General features: G+C 40.9%; 1 protein-coding gene across 2 annotated transcripts in view; it reads right to left on the bottom strand.

Annotated features, from left to right (window-relative positions):
* CABIN1 (calcineurin binding protein 1) overlaps positions 1–19,245 on the bottom strand; it is a 331,038-nt gene that overhangs the window by 222,941 nt on the left and 88,852 nt on the right. For both annotated transcript variants that reach the window (XM_089653220.1, XM_089653219.1), the window contains exons 17-18: positions 7,760–7,996; positions 280–433 (exon numbers count right to left, since the gene is read on the bottom strand). In XM_089653220.1, coding sequence (XP_089509346.1) covers positions 280–433; positions 7,760–7,996 — 391 coding nt within the window. The remainder of the gene's footprint in view (positions 1–279; positions 434–7,759; positions 7,997–19,245) is intronic.

Below are 19,245 nucleotides of genomic sequence, written 5' to 3' on the forward strand. Positions count from 1 at the left end.
AGGATCACCACGGTCTCCTTGGCTTGTAGTATAATATAACAAAAACGGAAACTGAAGGGACAATCCAGTCAGCAGTTAAACCAGCCTTCTAGTTTATTTACATTGTGTTCCCTCATGCCCTGAAGTAGGGGGTGCTTTTGGACCTCCAAAACGTGTTGGCTACTCTTTGGCTTATCCCCGACTTTTATTGGAATAAAGTTTTATCTGGACCTCTTAGCAGTAGTGTGATGCTTCAATTTTCAATGCTATTACAATTTAACACAGGACTTTTAAAATTACCTTCCTTATCACCTCTTCGTCCATGCTGCTGACACATAGAGCGGAAGTTCTCCTCTTCATACTGGATAATTCGATGGAGGATAATCCAAGGCAGGACAGAGGACACAGATGGCTCCTTAGTATCCTCCTGCACAGCCATACTGCAGTCTATTAGCTGAAGAAAGGAACATAAAAAATGTCACTGCAACTCGCTGAAATATTCAGATGTTCAAAAAACTACAAATACAAGACAGAATTTCAGTAAAGCAGCTACATACACAGAGTCAAAATACATATATGTAAACAGTATTACCTGCCAAAGAATATGTTAAAGTGGAGCTCCACCCAAAAGGGGAAGTTCCGCTATAAAGCTTCATTCCCTGCTCCCTGTTAAGGATTGGCACCTTTGGAGAGCAGAGGGAGGGGGTACCCAAATTTGAAAGGTACCCGCTCCCACTTCCACTGCGATCGCCTAAGCGATTGGAAGTAGAAGTTGTGCTCCCTCCTCACCGTAGTCTTCTGGGATACGTGACAGGTCTCAGAAGTCTACGGGAGCATTCACAAAGCGCAGGGCTATCACACATACACAGTGGGCACCCGGCTGTGAAGCCGCAAGTTGTCAAAGCTGGGTGCCCACACTGAAAATGCCGGCACCGGGGACACAGGACGGCTGGTGAACCCGGCAGGTGTGAGGACACTGCGGGATCAAGGGCCAGGTGAGTGTTATTTAAAAGTCAGCAGCTACAGTTTTTGTAGCTGCTGATTAATTTTTTTTAATTTTGACTGGACCTCTCGCTTTAAATTAGTTTAGCAATTCTTTTGATTTACAAGCAAAATAATGTTTTACCACATTGCATAGTCAAAAAAGTGTTTATTTTCCTCCTCAAATTTACAGCTTTCTGCTTGATTATTCAACATATGGACTGGAGACAGAACTGAAAGCTTCAAAGGTAAACAAGGAAATAGGTTTCATAGAGAACAGATTTCTGAGAGATCACAGGCTGGCTATACCAAATCCTTTGGCAGGTAAAAACAGTTCACATGTATGTATTTTTTCCTATACTTTTTATTGATGTTTTACAGTTTAACCACACAACTACAACCAATCACAGCAAAGGCAATAACAAAAACATTTTCCATCGGGTATGCCCGCTGCATCACTTATGGTTCCGGTATAGACGGCACTTCCGGTCGCCATGTAATCACGCCCTAATGTGTTTTGTCACTTCTGACTTAGTCACAGGGGTGATGCAAGGGAGAACACCTACGACAAAATCGGAAGTGATGAAAAGCGCTGGGGCGTGGTTACGCGGCGACCGGAAGTGACACAGTGGATGTACCCAATAGTTCCGAAGGTGGTGAAACTCCCGAGTTTACCATGCACACCCTGCTTTGATGCCATTTTTTAACATGATATGAGCTTGATATAAATTTTAGTTGGTAAGTGGCTTGTTAACAATAAATTGTGGTTAATTTTGTTTACTATACCATTGGAGGGTATTCTTTTCTTTTCCATATCATTTATGAGTACTAATGAGCTGGATGGAGGAGTAATCTGATGTTATGATGACTGGAAGCTGAGGTGTAACTGATAAAGCGAGATATACGAGAAATGAGAGTGGTTGGCATATATATCTGGTGAGTTCTTTCATGAAGGGGAGAGGGACTTCATGAGCACAGATTGTGTATAAAAATTTAGGAAAAAAATACAGCACTTGAATTTTTACACTTTTTTGGACGTTTACGGACAATTGTTAAGTTTTGCACTATTTTCCTAATTCTTTGGGAGTCTGCACCAATTTTGGTCAATTGGAAATCTATTTAATCAGAGCGTTACTGGTGGAGTTAAGGAGCACTTATAATTTGACCACTTTTATATCATATGGTGGTAAAATTTTGATTCGATATTAAGGTAGCAGCAGTGAGTATTTACATTCATGGTTGTTTCTGTTTCATGGACACTAATTAGCTCTGATCATTATTTAACCATGTAGCACAGTGTTTTCTGAGTAAAAAAATATAATACAAGCAGGAGAGGGGAGGACAATCAATGGAATTTCCAGTAGTAAGTGAAGTTCCGCTTTATAATATCTGGAATCAAACAGATTTTTAAGAAGTTTTTGCCAGGAGTTCTTCTATCCCTGCTGTAGGATTTTCAAACTATTGTACAATGTTTCTATGGCTGACAATCGATTAAAGATAACAAATTCTAAAAGATTCAAGTTGTTTAACTGGTGAAATGTAAAGGCACAGCTTCAGGTCCAAAAGATGCAGGCAGTGTACAGACAGAGGAGCACCCTTTATTAAATTGATTGGCACACACTACATCATGACCTCCCAACAATACCCATATGTGGTAATAGCTGGATGCCATCAGAGGGCATACCAATGCACCCTAACAGATTATCAAATTCATTTTTTAGCCACCACTCTTATAACCCAGAATAGCTACTGAAAATGGTCATGCCATGGCGGAATCAAATCATTAGCTGACAGTCAGTTCTAAAACATCTAAGTAGCACTTGGTATGCAGATAAAGGTTTGCCCTTACTGCACCATGTCAAAATTCCAATACCAAAGTTCATGCAAAGTCCCAAAATAAATTAACCAAATGAATAGCAGTGACCCAATTGTGCAGAGAAACTAATGGTGTGAGTCTCACACTCCAAAGCAATCACTTCAGGTGCTCCACCACTCCCACTGTGAGTCTCACTCACCAAATAATTGTGCCTCACATGTAAATGATCAGCATAAGGCACATTAATTACACCACTTCCTCTGAAGGCGCTTCATTAGCTCTCGCATATACAATATTCCATCCGGTGGTCCTTCAAATATTAGGCAAAAAGAACTACCATAGTGTATTACCGAAAAAACCATTAAAATGTATTCAATTTCCAATACACTATTCACAAGCAAAGTCACAGGCATATCACATATTAAAATGCAATAGCAGTGGAAGTAGACTAGCAATGATGTCCCCTGTTAGTGTGTCAGTACTCCGGTGTCTCACCCGACTCCTATGTCTGTATAAGCTGTGGTGTCACGTCCGGAATGGTGTGTGACGTCACTTCCAGACACCGTATGGCTGCGCACTGACACAGAGTTTTGTTTACGGACTTTTTCAAATGGTCATTTCAAAAAGTCAGTAGATGAAACGCTGCGTCAGAGCTCATAGACACGCATAGGAGTCGGGTGAGACGCCGAAGTACTGGCATGCTTCAGATAAATGCAAAATGAGCAATCAGTGTGGCCAGGCAGTGGGAAAAGCAAACAGAATTCTAGGATGCATCACTAAAGCGGTGTATCCAACACGATGCATCACTAGAGCAGGAGTAAGGAGGTCCTGATTCTCCTATATAGATCTTTAATTAGACCTCATTTAGAGTATTGCATCCAGTTCTGGAAACCTCACTTACAAAAAGTTATTGAGAAGATTGAAAGAGTCCAGAGAAGGGTAATAATAATAGTCTGAGGGATAAAACATATCACAGGGAAATTTCAGGAACATATTATGCATAAGAAGAAAGAAGGGAAATAGGAAACATAACAAACACATTTAAATACATCAATGGAGTGAATAAGGTTCAAGAGGGCAGGACTGTCAATATGAAACCAAGATCAAGAACATGGGGACATAAACTCAACCTAACAGGAGGAAAGTTCAAAACTAATCTTAGAAAGTATTATTTTACTGAAAGTGTAGTTGAGACTTGGAATACACTTCCAGCAGAGGTAGTGACTCAGTCAACAGGAAGTGGCTTTAGCATGCTTGAGACAAACAAATATATACTCAGGCAAAAAAGTTAACAAAAAACAAAAATCCCCAAAAAATACAAAAACATGTATAAATGAAAAGAAAAAAAAAAAAAAGGGGGGGCAGACTCGATGGACCACTAGGTCTTTTTTCTGCTGTCACTTTTCTTTTTCCTCTCACTTCCTGTTTTGGCTATGGGACAGGATGTGAAAGTAAATCTCTTCAATGGAACACAGATGGCATAAAAAAAACCTGGCAGAGGTAATAACCCTCCCATTCTCTATCCAAAATTATTAGAAAAGAAAAAGTTTTGCTACAGTTCTACTTTAAGGCCAAGATCTGCTCATGTCTTGATTTTAGCAAGGACAGAATGAGAGGCACAGAATAGTCTCTGGAATTGAAGTGCCTGTGTTCACACCAGGCAAAGAAGGATTTCCAGGAATGATATTAAATCTTTCTGGAAGTGGATTTTCCTTCTTGGAAATAAAGATTAGGAAACCCTCTGTCCCTTAAGACCTAGGCTTCCACAGCCATGTTATTAAAGCTAGTGACTGAGAAGCAGCATGGAATAGAGGACCCCGAGACAGCAGGTCTGGCCTATTGCGGAAAGACCCAGAGTAGTCTCCTAGTAGTCCGAGTACTGGTATGTTTGTATACTAGATTCTTCTGAGCAGTTTAGTGCAATGAGAATCATCATCTTGCTCTATATTTAGAGCTGCATATATGTCCCCCCACAAGCTCTAATAAGGGTGAGAACTCGGCGATCTCAAGACCGTTAATCACTGAGTTCCCACTGCCGCTGTGAGCAGAGAGCAGTGACTGTCAGTCAATGCAGTCTGCTCTGCCCCCTCCCCCCCCCCCCCCCCCCCCGTGCTCACTGGAGCACTGGGCTGCGGAGGGGGAAGGACTGAAGGAGTGGAGGCTCGGGCTCTCAGCGCATCGATGATAGGCTGAGCCAGGTGCTGTTCCAGACTCTGGGGAGGATCCTGACTTTAAAGTAGGGATCTTTCCCTAGCCTGGACCAGCTGAGTGACATCAGCTAATAGCGGGCCAGCCCAGATCCCAGCTTACAGGGTTGGGGCAGTTTTATGTCCTTTTGCCACAGAATCCCTGGGGACTCTTCATGGTACCCTGGTTTAGAAACACTGATCTAGATAACCTGGGTGCTCAAAGAGCAAGAAGAGGTGTTAGGACATTTGTGAATACTCCAGGAGCAAAAGATAGGCTAAAAGGCAGTGTGAGAAATTGGAAGAGATTATATCCTACTATAAAGTGTAGAAAGCGCTGATGAGGTGCATAAATGGGAATATGCAGAAAGATGCAGGCACATTGGATGTCAGTTAATGCCAAGTATCCCTCTTGTCTCATTCTATGTAACACTTTGGAATTTGACAGTATTGAGGTATGGCCAGAATAGGATAAATACCCTTGTTGGACTTTAGTATTGTGAACAGGTTTGAATAGAATCCTTTAAATCTGTCTTGTGGGGGTACTGGCACAACCGCACCCATGGACAAGAGGTGGTTCTGCTCATTCTGAAAATCTGACTGTCCTTGGTCCGATTATGGTTGATATGAGAGAAGAAAGCAATGATAGTAAAGTTTTTAAACCACCGTTTGAACTCATGTCCCTGGGACGTCTGTGATCCAGAGAGTAGCAAGCTGTAGGCGTGATGGCACCCCTTCATTGGGAAAACTTGGAAGGCTTTGTGGGCCAAATCTTTTGTGAAAGGAAGGGCGAAACTTAGTTTTTTAAGTTGAAGCCGGGGTAGAGTGATGATGAGCTGCACTCTAAAGAGGTAGAGACTCTAGGAAGAGGGATTTGGAATCTTCCACTGTGGAAAATGAACTTTCCCTCCTGTGACATCTTTTGTGAATTTGTCAAGTGACTCACCAAAAAGATGTCCTCCTTCAATGGGAATACTTTTAAAGGTGTCAGGAAGTTTCAGCTGACCAGGCCTTGAGACAAGAGATTCTGCACATATGAATGGAGATTGGTGCAATTCTGGAAATTTGTGTCATTACCTTCTTTCTAGAGCAATGCTCTCCGAACTGCGGCCCAGGGGCCAGATGTGGCACTTTGTTTACCTTTATCTGGCCCTTGTAGCACTATTCCACAAACGATGGGACACCATTCCTCCCACTGACAATATCAGTTCTCCCCACTGATACCAACAATGGGGCCTTACTCCGCCCTTTAAAACCAAATGATGGGCACTGTTTATGCTCACTAATGCCAGGGCATTTTCAACTCCCACTGGCCACAGTACTGGCCCCTTAAGCCTGAAGAACAGTAAACTGGCCCTTTGCTTAGAAGGTTTGGAGACCCCTGTCTAGGGCATCCACACAAAAGAGCAGAGCAGGATATATTTGCTGTAATTGCTCAGTTAAAGTGGAGCACAAATTTACAACAGAACCAAAAAAAACAAGTTTTTTCAAAATGTTTGGTATTATTTCATTTATATAGTAAAAACGGTGGTGAATAAATACCACCAAAAGAAAGCTCTGTCGAAAAAAAAATTTCATTTGCGTACAGTGTGAGTAATTGTCAAAGTGTGAAAGCACAGAAAGCTGAAAATTGGCCTGGACAGGAAGTGGGTGAAAGTGTCCAATATTGAGGTGGTTAAGAGTGATTTCTCTGTATGGGAGATGAGGACTATTACCTTGGGAAGCTAGCAAAATAACATGGATGTACATGGAGTGGCGTAGAGTTAAAGTAGGGCGCCCAGGGGGCGTGTCCTCAAACGTTTTGCCAAAGTCCAATGACCTGAAGTTATGAGCCTATAACTAGGTTCTATGAAAGATTTATACTCACCTTTCTGATGGGCAGTCTTTGATCTTCTTAACAGCTCTGTGTTTTACAGCCAACTGCCTTTTCTAGGTGTGTCAGGTAACATGTTTTCCACTGGCTGCTGTGATTCCTAAATATGGTTGCTGTATTGTCTCCTGTTATATTGTAAAGTGCTGAGCAAACTGTTGGCGCTATATAAATCCTGTATAATAATAATAATATGTAACTACAGAACACAGTAGTGATGTAGTGACTGGAGGGATCACAATAACCAGCAGGGGATACACTATCTGACAAACCTAGAGACTAAATATATTCTTCAAAAGAGCAAAATTTACCACGCTGCAACTGGAAAGGTAAGTATAAACTTTTCTTTTATGGGCTGGCTTTGTTGAATATCTTTTACTATAGTTACAGGGCTGCTTTATATCAGATTTTGTTGCTTAAGTATACAGTCCTTGTTTAGCAGATATATTTTTAGTATGACAAATGAGATCTATGTGTTAGCACAACAAAAGGAGTTTCCTTTCAAGTTTGACCTCTTTGAAACAGAGCTACCTGGTAAGGGGAAAGTCGATCCTCTGATTCACTTGTTTGTGCACATTTCATGATGAACAATTTATCTCTGTAAACATGCTTTTTATAACATGGGATAAAAGCAATATGTAAAAAGGATCCAAAGAACTCCACGTTCCCAGATGAATAAAAGACTAGATAAAATTCATATTTGATGTTTGCTATTTTTAACATTTTCCTTTTTTCTTTTTTAAATACTGACCACACTAAATGAAGATAGATAATATGTACAAAGCCACTAACACTTTTCCATTAGTTATGCAGATTTGCCACTGAATAAAAGATGTTGCTCTTTTTTATATTGACAATGGATATTTAAGTCCATGCTTCTGCATTGAAATAATTACAGCTGGTCTATGTGCATCTCTGCTTTCTTACCTGTATGAGGTTGTTGCTGAGACGCACAAGACGTGGTGTCAGTGTGGGCTCCTGCAAAATACTGCTGCCAGATGATAAAGCCAGATCGATCCCCGAGAGTAACTGTGTTGCTGTGGCAACCCATTCCTCCTTAGCTGAGCCAGATGTCAGGCTCATCATGTGTTGGATGGCTTCATTCAGTGCAACCTCTGAACACTCAAAGCATTGTTTGAAATTTGAGAGTTTCAGTAAGGAATCCTAAGAGGAAGACACAAGGGTGTTAAGTCAAAACAAATGTCAGTATTTGAATAATTTCCTCTAAAGTAACTGTTTACATATAGGTGGATATGAAGTGTTATGCAGTCAATTAACTGCTTTCTCACCGCCCTATAGCAGATATACTGCTACAGGGCGGCAGGGGTGCGCAAAATCACATATATATACACACGTGATTTTGCATTTCCGGGTAGGGGGCGCGTGCGAGTGCCCTACCCGTGCCACAATTCACAGCCTCGGCTGTCAATCACCAGATCCTAGCTGGTGATTACTCACAGAGGGAGATAACTGTAAGTAAACAATTCAGTTATCTCCCCTGTCAGTTCCTGCACACTGCTTTGCATAGCAGAGCTATGCAAAACAGTGTACTTACAGTACTGTAAAGCACACACAGCTTACAGTAAAACAGCTACACAGCTTACAGTAAAACAGCACACAGTTAACCCTTTGGTTGCCCCACATGTTAACCCCTTCCTGCCTAGTGCCCTTGCTAGTGTCAGTGATTTTTATTAGTACTGATCACTGTATTGGTGTCACTGGGGATGTCAGTGATACCAAGTCAGTTCCCCCCAGTGTCAGAATGCCTGCCGCAGTCCCGCTATAAGTTGCCGATCACCGCCATTACTAGTAGAAAAAAATCCCAGTATATATACCACCATTTGTAAACTCTCTCACATAAATCAATTAATTTACACGTACTGGGATTTTTGTAGCAAAGACATGTAGCAGAGTACATTTTGGCCTAAATTTATGAGGAAATTATATTTTAAATTTTTTTACTGGACATGTAGCAAGAAGTCAAAAATATTGTTTTTTTTTTTTCAAAATTGTCGGTCTTTTTTTTTTTTTTAAAGCGCAAAAAATTAAAAACCGCACAGGTCACGAAATACCACCGAAAGAAAGCTCAATTAGTGGGGTAAAAAAAGGACGTAAATTTAATTTGGGTGCAGCGTTGCATGACCACGCAATTGTCAGTTAAAATAACGCAGTGCCGTAACGCAAAAAATGGCCTGGTCAGGAAGGGGGGTAAATCATCAAGAGGGCAAGTGGTTAAAGTGATTGTAAACATAGGATTTTTTTTAAACCATCAATTTGTCATACTTACTTGCTCTGTGTAATGGTTTTGCACAGAGCAACCCTGATTTCCCTCTTTTGGGGTCCTCCGATGGAGCTTCTGGCTCCTCCTGCCTTCAGAGTGCCTCTATAGCAAGCCGCAAAGTATAGTATAAAGTGCCCCAATAGCAACGTAAAAAAAACTGCTTTTAGAATCACTTTAACTCACTTCCTTCTCTTGCCCAAGACTACATGTCCCATAAAGCATTGCTGATCACACATTCACAAGATCTCAGGCACTGTGTGTACTGACATGTATGGACAGGTGTACTGAGCTGTATGTGTGCTGCATTGTATTTTCTGATATGTAAACAAATAATGCATTCTGTATGCAGGCCAACTAATCAGCTGACCACCGAATAGATTATGAAAATAGTTGACAACTATTTCCATAATTGATTATGTTGATTAGTTGTTTCAGCCCTAGTCTCTGATAGGAAGTGCTGCTTTTATAGTCACTGTATTGGTGTCACTGGGGATGTCAGTGACACCAAGTCAGTTCCCCCCAGCGTCAGAAGTCCCGCAGTTCCGCTATAAGTCGCTGATCACCATTACTAATAAAAAAACAGTATATATACTGCCATTTGTAAATGCTATAACTTTCACGTAAACCAATTAATTTACACGTATTTGGGAATATTTTAGCAAAGATATGTAGCAGAATACATTTTGGCCTAAATTTATGAATTTATGATGTCATTAAGATTTAAAAAAAAATTTTACAGGACATATTTAATAGCAAGTCAAAAATATTGTTTTTTTTCCCTCAAAATTGTCAGGTTTTTTTTTTTTTATAGCGCAAAAAATAAACGCACAGGCGATTAAATACCACCAAAAGAAAGCTCTATTTGTGGGAAAAAAACTGCTCAGTTACCCTATCCACACACTCGATGTGGATGGGGGAATCCTCCCTGCTGAGCCTTTTTATTCCAAGAGTGAGGAGACCCATTTGGTTGTATTGCTTGTTAAAGGGGATCACTGGATCTTCTACAGTGTGCAGAGGCCACTTAAGAGGCAATAAATTCCCTTTTAACCGCTTAAGGACTGCCCTATAGCGGATATACTACTACAGCGCGACCCCTGTGCACAAAATCACGTATATAAACGTAATTTTGCATTTCCGGGTAGGGGCGGCCGCGGGTGTCAATGATTACCAGCGATCACCGACAGAATGGAGGGCTGCTTTGTTTATCAACAGTCCTCCTCCCTGTCAGTTTGGGCACACTGCTCTGGATGGCTGAGCACAGGAATCCAGAACAGTGTGCTTACAGTGAAGAACACACCCCCTGCCCTCTAGTAAAATACTCCCATCACACAGTTAACCCTTTGATTTCCCCTCCTGTTAACCTATTCCTGCCCAGTGCCATTAGTACAGTGTCAATGCTTTTTTTTTTTAACACTGATCACTGTATTGGTGTCACTGGGGATGTCAGTGACACCAAGTCAGTTCCCCCCAGTGTCAGAATGCCCGCTGCAGTCCCGCTATAAGTCGCTGATCGCCGTCATAAATAGCTGATCGCCACCATACATAGCTGATCGCCACCATTATTAGTATATAAATAACAAAAATTCCAGTATCTATACCACCGTTTGTAAATGCTATAACTTTCACATACACCAATAAATTTACACGTATTTGGATTTTTTTTTTAGCAAAGGCATGGAACAGAATACATTTTGATTTTTAAAATTTTTTTACTGGACATAATAATAATAGCAAAAAGTCCTAAATATTGTTTTCTCAAAAGTGTCGATCTTTTTTTATTTTTCAGCACAACAAATAAAAAGGCACAGGCGATCAAATATCACCGAAAGAAAGCTCAATTTGTGGGAAAAAAAAAACCACGTACATTTCATTTGGGTGCTGCATTGCATGACCATTCAATTGTCAGTTAAAGTAATGCAGTGCCGTAACGCAAAGCACTTTCTGACCGCCATATACAGTCAGGTCCATAAATATTGGGACATCGACACAATTCTAACATTTTTGGCTCTATACACCACCACAATGGATTTGAAATGAAACGAACAAGATGTGCTTTAACTGCAGATTGTCAGCTTTAATTTGAGGGTATTTACATCCAAATCAGGTGAACAGTGTAGGAATTACAACAGTTTGCATATGTGCCTCCCACTTATTAAGGGACCAAAAGTAATGGGACAATTGGCTTCTCAGCTGTTCCATGGCCAGGTGTGTGTTATTCCCTCATTATCCCAATTACAATGAGCAGATAAAAGGTCCAGAGTTCATTTCAAGTGTGCTATTTGCATTTGGAATCTGTTGCTGTCAACTCTTAAGATGAGATCCAAAGAGCTGTCACTATCAGTGAAGCAAGCCATCATTAGGCTGAAAAAAACAAAACAAACCCATCAGAAAGATAGCAAAAACATTAGGCGTGGCCAAAACAACTGTTTGGAACATTCTTAAAAAGAAGGAACGCACCGGTGAGCTCAGCAACACCAAAAGACCCGGAAGACCACGGAAAACAACTGTGGTGGATGACTGAAGAATTCTTTTCCTGGTGAGGAAAACACCCTTCACAATAGTTGGCCAGATCAAGAACACTCTCCAGGAGGTAGGTGTATGTGTGTCAAAGTCAACAATCAAGAGAAGACTTCACCAGAGTGAATACAGAGGGTTCACCACAAGATGTAAACCATTGGTGAGCCTCAAAAACAGGAAGGCCAGATTAGAGTTTACCAAATGACATCTAAAAAAGCCTTCACAGTTCTGGAACAACATCCTATGGACAGATGAGACCGAGATCAACTTGTACCAGACTGATGGGAAGAGAAGAGTATGGAGAAGGAAAGGAACTGCTCATGATCCTAAGCATACCACCTTATCAGTGAAGCACGGTGGTGGTAGTGTCATGGCGTGGGCATGTATGGCTGCCAATGGAACTGGTTCTCTTGTATTTATTGATGATGTGACTGCTGACAAAAGCAGCAGGATGAATTCTGAAGTGTTTCGGGCAATATTATCTGCTCATATTCAGCCAAATGCTTCAGAACTCATTGGACGCCGCTTCACAGTGCAGATGGAGAATGACCCAAAGCATACTGCAAAAGCAACCAAAGAGTTTTTTAAGGGAAAGAAGTGGAATGTTATGCAATGCCCAAGTCAATCACCTGACCTGAATCCGATTGAGCATGCATTTCACTTGCTGAAGACAAAACTGAAGGGAAAATGTCCCAATAACAAGCAGGAACTGAAGACAGTTGCAGTAGAGGCCTCGCAGAGCATCACCAGGGATGAAACCCAGCGTCTGGTGATGTCTATGCGTTCCAGACTTCAGGTTGTAATTGATTGCAAAGGATTTGCAACCAAGTATTAAAAAGTGAAAGTTTAATTTATGATTATTATTCTGTCCCATTACTTTTGGTCCCTTAACAAGTGGGAGGCACATATGCAAACTGTTGTAATTCCTACACCGTTCACCTGATTTGGATGTAAATACCCTCAAATTATAGCTGACAGTCTGCAGTTAAAGCACAACTTGTTCGTTTCATTTCAAATCCATTGTGGTGGTGTATAGAGGCAAAAATATTAGAATTGTTTCGATGTCCCAATATTTATGGACCTGGCTGTAGCAGAAATCAGATCAGCACTATACCAGCGTTCACATTAGTATAGTGTCCCCAAAAACACAGTGTTAGCGCGATCAGCCCTGGCACCTTCCAGCACCTGCGTTTAGCCTCTACGCTTACCCCCCCTCTCCCTCAGCAAGTGCAGTGTCAGTAGGTCACTATTACTTGATACATTCCACCCACACACTGCAGTGTTTGCAGGATCAGGCCTGATCTCTGTTAGCACTTGCCAGTAAATTTTGATGACTCTCATATGCAGAGTGCCAGTACTAGTGCCGCGCTACCTTTTGGTGAACTGGCGAGCAGCAGCGGCCTAGTACATCTTGGTCTTTCACATACCAGCACTGCAGTATCACTTGGTGACATGGCGAGTCCAATAGTGCAGTACAAGCTGGTGCGTTGGCTAGCACAAGTAGTGTGCAGCCACCAAAAATGTGCACAAAGCCCCGTAGAGCCCCTAGTATCCTTTTGGGTGTGCTTGCAAATCCTGATCTGCAGTCCACAAATTCTGCAGCACCTGCACTTCCCCCATTCACTGCCCAACCCGGAATTCAGGTGGAAACAGCAAATTTAAATACTCCCCTTGATTTTTTGGAGCTGTTTTTCATGTAAGATCTGTATGCATTGATTGTGGATCAAAGTAATTTATATGCACAACAATTTATCACCGCCAACCCAAATTCAAACTTTGCCAGACCACTCACATGGAAAGCCATTACGGTTTCCGAATTTAAATTTTATTTGCGCTTAACCCTCAACATGGGCATTACTAAAAAAAAATGAATTGCGGTTGTATTAGTCCACAGACCCGATTCATCATATGCCCCTGTTCTTTGCTGCCATGGCCAGGCATAGATATGAGAATATAATGTGTTTTATGCATTTCAATGACAACACACTCTGTGGTCCTCGGGGTGACCCTGAACTTGACCGGCTCCACATAATTCGGCCCCTCGTAAATCACCTTAACCAAAAATTTGCAGAAGTCTATACTCCCCAGCAAAACATCTGCGTTGATAAGTCCCTAATTAATTTTTCTGGCCTCCTTTCATTCAAACAATTTATCCCCAGCAAGCGTGCCAGATATGGGGTCAAGATGCATAAGACCTGTGAGAGGGCAATAGACTATACATATAAGTTTCGGATTTACGAGGGAAAAGATAGTCATGTGGAGCCCCCCGGATGCCCAGACTACACGGGGAGCAGTGGCAAGATAGTTTGGGACTTGGTGTCATCCTTTTTCCATATGGGGTGCCACTTATACGTGGACAATTTTTATTCAAGCGTGCCACTATTTAGACATTTGTACAATCTTGGAATTGGTGCATGTTCCACCGTGTGACCTAATGTGTGCCCACCATTAGAAGTGGGTGGATGCAGGGCGGTATATTCTAATGGTTATATTCACACACTTTTTCTAACAGAGATTTCTTCTCTTTTTTTCATTCAGCCCACAGGCTGCATACAAAAAAAAAAAACAACAACATATATACCAAACAAGGACCAGCGACGTACTGGTACATCACTGGACTTTGAATGGTTACACCAGGATGATGTCTACAGCTGCAGGCATCATCCTGGTATCGTTTTTTTTTTTTAGCTGGCGATCGGCTTTCATGTAAACGCAATCCTAGTGGCTAATTAGCTCCCTCGCTGCCTTCCACAGCCTTCTCGGGCAGTCCCGTGCCATCGGGGGAGGGAACCTGAGAATGCAGATGGTGTTTCTGCCAGCTGACCATAGAGCTGATTGGAGACCGGAATGGTGCCAATCATCTCTATAGTCTAAGAAATCAGAAGCTACGAGCATTTCATCACTTTAGTTTCGCAGGATATAAACAGCTCCATTTGTAAATTGGGAAAGCATCTGATCACAGCGATCTTGGTGAGATTAGATAATGTAAGGGCAGAGGAGATATCTAGAGTCTGGTATTTACTCGGCATACCATCTTCTTTTATATTTTACCAAATAATTGGCCAACATATTGTGTTTTTGTGCATTAGAAGAAAAAAAAAGTGTATTTTTTCAAAAACATTTGCGTTTGAAAAAAAAATTGCTGCGCGAGTACTATGTGACATACAAAATTGCAGCACCCACCATTTTATTTACTAGGGTGTCTGCTTTACAAAATATATGTTTGGGGGTTCAAAGTAATTTCCTAGCAAAAAATATAATTTTTTTCATGTGAACAAAAAGTGTCAGAAAAGGCTTGGTTTTCAGGTGGTTAGAAGAGTAAATGATGTGTGGCATAAACTTTTAATACTGGGCATAAAATGCCCCCACCCCCAAAACGACCCCTTTTTGGAAAGTAGACATCCCAAACTTTTTGTTGAGAGGCATGTTCAGTCAATAGAAGAATTTATTTTTTTACCACAAGTTTTTAGAAAATGACCAAAAAATATTTTTTTTTAAACAAAATTGTCACTTAAATGATTTATTGCTCCCACTTGCCATGGGTATATGTAGAATTACTTCCCAAAATACATTCTGCTACTTCTCCCGAGTATGGGGGTACCACATGTGAGACTTTTTGGCAGACTAGCCAAGTATAGGACCCCAAAATCCAAAAAGCACCTTCAGGCTTTAAAAGGGCTTTATTTTCTCATTACACTTCCTGACTACCTATCACAGTTTCAGAGGCCCTGAAATGCCAGGATAGCACCAAACCTCCCCAAATTACCCCTTTTTGGAAAGTAGACACCCCAAGGCATTTGATAAGAAGCATGGTGAGTATTTTGCAGATCTCGTTTGTTGCCACAAGTTTTTGGAAAATGAAGAAGAAAAGAAAAAATTTGTTTTTCTTTTCTTTTTTTTTTATATTTCAAAACGTGAGAAAAAAATGAGATCTACAAAATACTCACCATGCTTCTTTTTAACCTCCCTAGCAGTCTGATTAGGTCAGTATTTCTGTGCTCAAAGCGGTACATTTTTTTCCATGGAAATAGGTCGTTTTTTTATTGTAGGACTGTAATTTTTAGGAATAACTCACTGAAATCTGTCCGAACAAGAGTCTAGTAAACATCCCGGGTATGATAAAATTTGAAACACGAAATCATAAATTATAATTTAATAATCATAAAAAATAATATAATAATAAATTTAATTCAATAATGTAATCCAACCAAAAACACTGAAATTTGAAATAGAGCGCCAAGTTCGCACATCACTGATCTTAGTCACAAAATTGTTTTCAGTGTATGATGACAAATTTCCCCACGAATCATTATCACTCAATTATGCAAGTGGTTCTAATTTACTATCGCTGTTCTCTAGCTGGTCTAAAACCGCTTTTGATCTAAAGGGACGCTTTTTGGACGCCATGAACATTTCTCAGTTTCCAGTGAGAAAGAACAGTAAAAATGCAGGCAGGGCACAGGAAAAAGCACTCGGGACAAAATGTATGAAAAATGGTTTGATACAGTAATGTAATACTATCAGATTTTAGTGTATTGAGTGAATGTCACTTTTTAACATTTTTAAATTTCCCACCATCCCGACATCGCAGAAAACAGAACCCGGAAGATGGATGCCGGCATCGACCAGAGGAGATGGCCGGGGACGCTGCAGGGGGGACATCGCGGGAGCGAAAAACAAGGTAAGTGCAGAAGGGATCCCGGAGCAACGCTGCAGGGTATTCCCGAGTGTAGCTCGGGGTTACCGCTTTTGGTGCTGAAACTATCCCGAGCTACACTCAGGAATACAGCCAGGGAGATTAAATTCCTTGGGGTGTCTACTTTCCAAAAATGGGTCATTTCGGGGGTTTGGTGCTATCCTGGCATTTCAGGGCCTCTGAAACTGTGATAGGTAGTGAGGAAGTGAAATGAGGAAGTTAGGCAACTTCAGGCTTTCAAAGTGATCACTGGATTTCACGCTGCTGTATGTGGCTAGGCTCCCAAAAAGTCTCATACATGTGGTATCCCCATACTCGGGAGAAGTAGCTGAATGTATTTTGGGGTGTAATTCCACATCTACCCATGGCTCGTGTGAGCAATATATAATTTAAATGACAAGTTTGTATTAAAAAAAAAATGTTTTTGTCATTTTCCAAAAACTTGTGGAAAAAAAAAATCTTCTATGGACTCAATATGCCTCTCAGCAAATAGCTTAGGGTGTCTACTTTCCAAAAAGGGATAATTTGGTGGTTTTTGTACTGTCCTGGTGTTTTAGCACCTCAAGAAATGTGATAGGCAGTCAGAAAGTAAAAGCTGTGTAAATTCCATTATATATACACCATAGTTTGTAGACGCTATAACTTTCACACAAAGCAATCAATATACACTTATTGGGATTTTTTTATCATAAAGATGTAGCAGAATACATTTTGGCCTAAATTTATGACTAACTTTGAGTTTACTATATATTGTTTATAGCTGAAAGTAAAAAATTTCGGTCTTTTGTTGTTTATAGTGCGAAAAATAAAAAGCACACAGGTGATCAAATACCACCGAAAGCACTATTTGTGTGAAAAAAAGTACATAAATTTTGTTTGGATACAGCACTGCATGACCGCGCAATTATCAGTTGAAATAGTGCAGCGCCGAACAGCAAAAAGAGGCCTGGTCAATAAGGGGGGTAAATTATCAGGATTGCAAGTGGTTAAAGCGCAACCATATTGTCAGAAATAGAGTAGGATCATATATATGTTTCTACTCCTTGTAGAAGAATGTTTTAAATACCAAATGTAGTGGGAAGATCCTTTCAGCTCTAAGAGACCCTCTGATTGTAGGGTAGTATGTACTGCATCAGTTAGGTTGATGCAGGTTATAAATCTGAGTAATATAGTATTTGCTTAAAAACAGCCTCCGAGCAGAATTTGAAGATTCTGAATAAAAGATGGTAATAGGGGCCTCAGGCACAGAGATGAAGGCCCAGAAAGGTGAGAGTGAGACTTTTAATGGGGATGGCACCAAAGCGTGCTTAGAGTCTCTTCACACAGTTTGCTCCATTAATTGTGCATAAACCGACAAAATACCTAAAGTGGACATAAGGGGCTTTTGGACAAAGGAGAGATCTGGGCCACTGTAAACGGAGTTTAAGACGACACAGATGAGGAGGACTCTATAATAGGGGTCTTAGGATCTAGGCTAAAAGGTGCTGGTCCTCCTGGGGAATACCAAGCAATCATCCCTAGAAGCAGTAAGATAGAATGGTTTGAAGGCATCTAGTAAAACGGTACTATCCTCTGTGTTCAAAAGATATGATAAACGTGTAGTAGAAAACAAGAAGGTCCAAGGTGAGGTAAAGCCTTGAGCACTCACAAATCCAAGCAGCTGGTGGTAATGAAGGTCGCATTTGGTCAAAGGTGACCAAGTCAAATTTCTCAGTTCTACTGGTTACCACGATGAAACCAGTGGCTGGCAGGCAGAAAAAAAAGCAAAGTGTGCAACTGCACAGCAGTGAGGTGGCTTCCGCTGCTTCAGACTGACCAGCTTTACTCACTAGGTGAGTCTTAGCCACTTGCCATCTGGCCACTGTATATAAACGGCCGGACGGTGGCAGTGCAGGGGCGGGTTGCCGTACATAAACGGCGCACGCCATTTTGGACTGTGCACGCTCCCTGGGAGCGCGCAGCACCTCGATCCAGTGCCTGCTGTGTCCTCGGGACACAGTGGAACACCGACCGTCATACGGGACCTCTGTGCGAGGTCCCGATCATGTGATCACTGATTGGAGAATCAGTGACCACATGCAGAGTAGTAAGCAGATGTCACTTCTGACATCATTGCTTACTATGTGTGAAATCTGTGAATGATCACAGAGGTCACATGGTACAAGGCTATTCACAACAGTCTTGTACCATGTGAAAAGCTGTGACCAATCACAGCTCACACAGTATTTCTTAATGGCTGCAAAAATGCAGCCAGAGAGAAGGACAAATGATTGCTTTTACAGCCTTTATGGGTGTAAAAGCAATCAGTGTAAAAAAAAAAAAAAAAAAATCATCACCCCCCACAAGTAGAAACAGTGTCACCATGGTGACACTGTACTGCTAGGGTGACAGTATGTAAAAAGAAAAAAAAAAAAATATAAAAAAATTAAATAAAAATGTAAAAAAATGTTTTAAAAATTATAATTTTTGGTTATAAACTACTTTGGGTTATTTTTTTTTTTACCAAAAAGATGACTGAATAAATCTTGGCCAAGATGTATGATGAAATATTATTTATTTGCAAAATGTTATAAGAAAAACACTTTTTTTCTAAATTTGTGGACTTTTTCATTTATATAGCAAAAAAATAAAAATCCCAGTGGTAAATAAATTCCACCAAAATAAAGCTTTATCTGTCTCAAACAAATGCTAAAAAATTCATATGGGTACAGTGTTGCATGACCACACAATTCAAAGTGTAATAGCGCTGAAAGCTGAAAATTGGCCTGGACAAGAAGGGGGTAAAAGTGTCTGGACTTGAAGTGGTTAAGAGACTGGATCAAACCAGAGACCATGGTTCTAGATCTGGATAGTGCTCTGCTAACAACAGTAAGCAAAGGTCTAGGATGTGCAACATTACAGAGACAATGCCTGAAGGAC

This window comes from Staurois parvus, unplaced genomic scaffold, assembly GCF_062004578.1.
Source record: "Staurois parvus isolate SC_StPar_1 unplaced genomic scaffold, SC_StPar_1.0 ptg000704l, whole genome shotgun sequence".
Lineage (NCBI taxonomy): Eukaryota > Metazoa > Chordata > Amphibia > Anura > Ranidae > Staurois > Staurois parvus.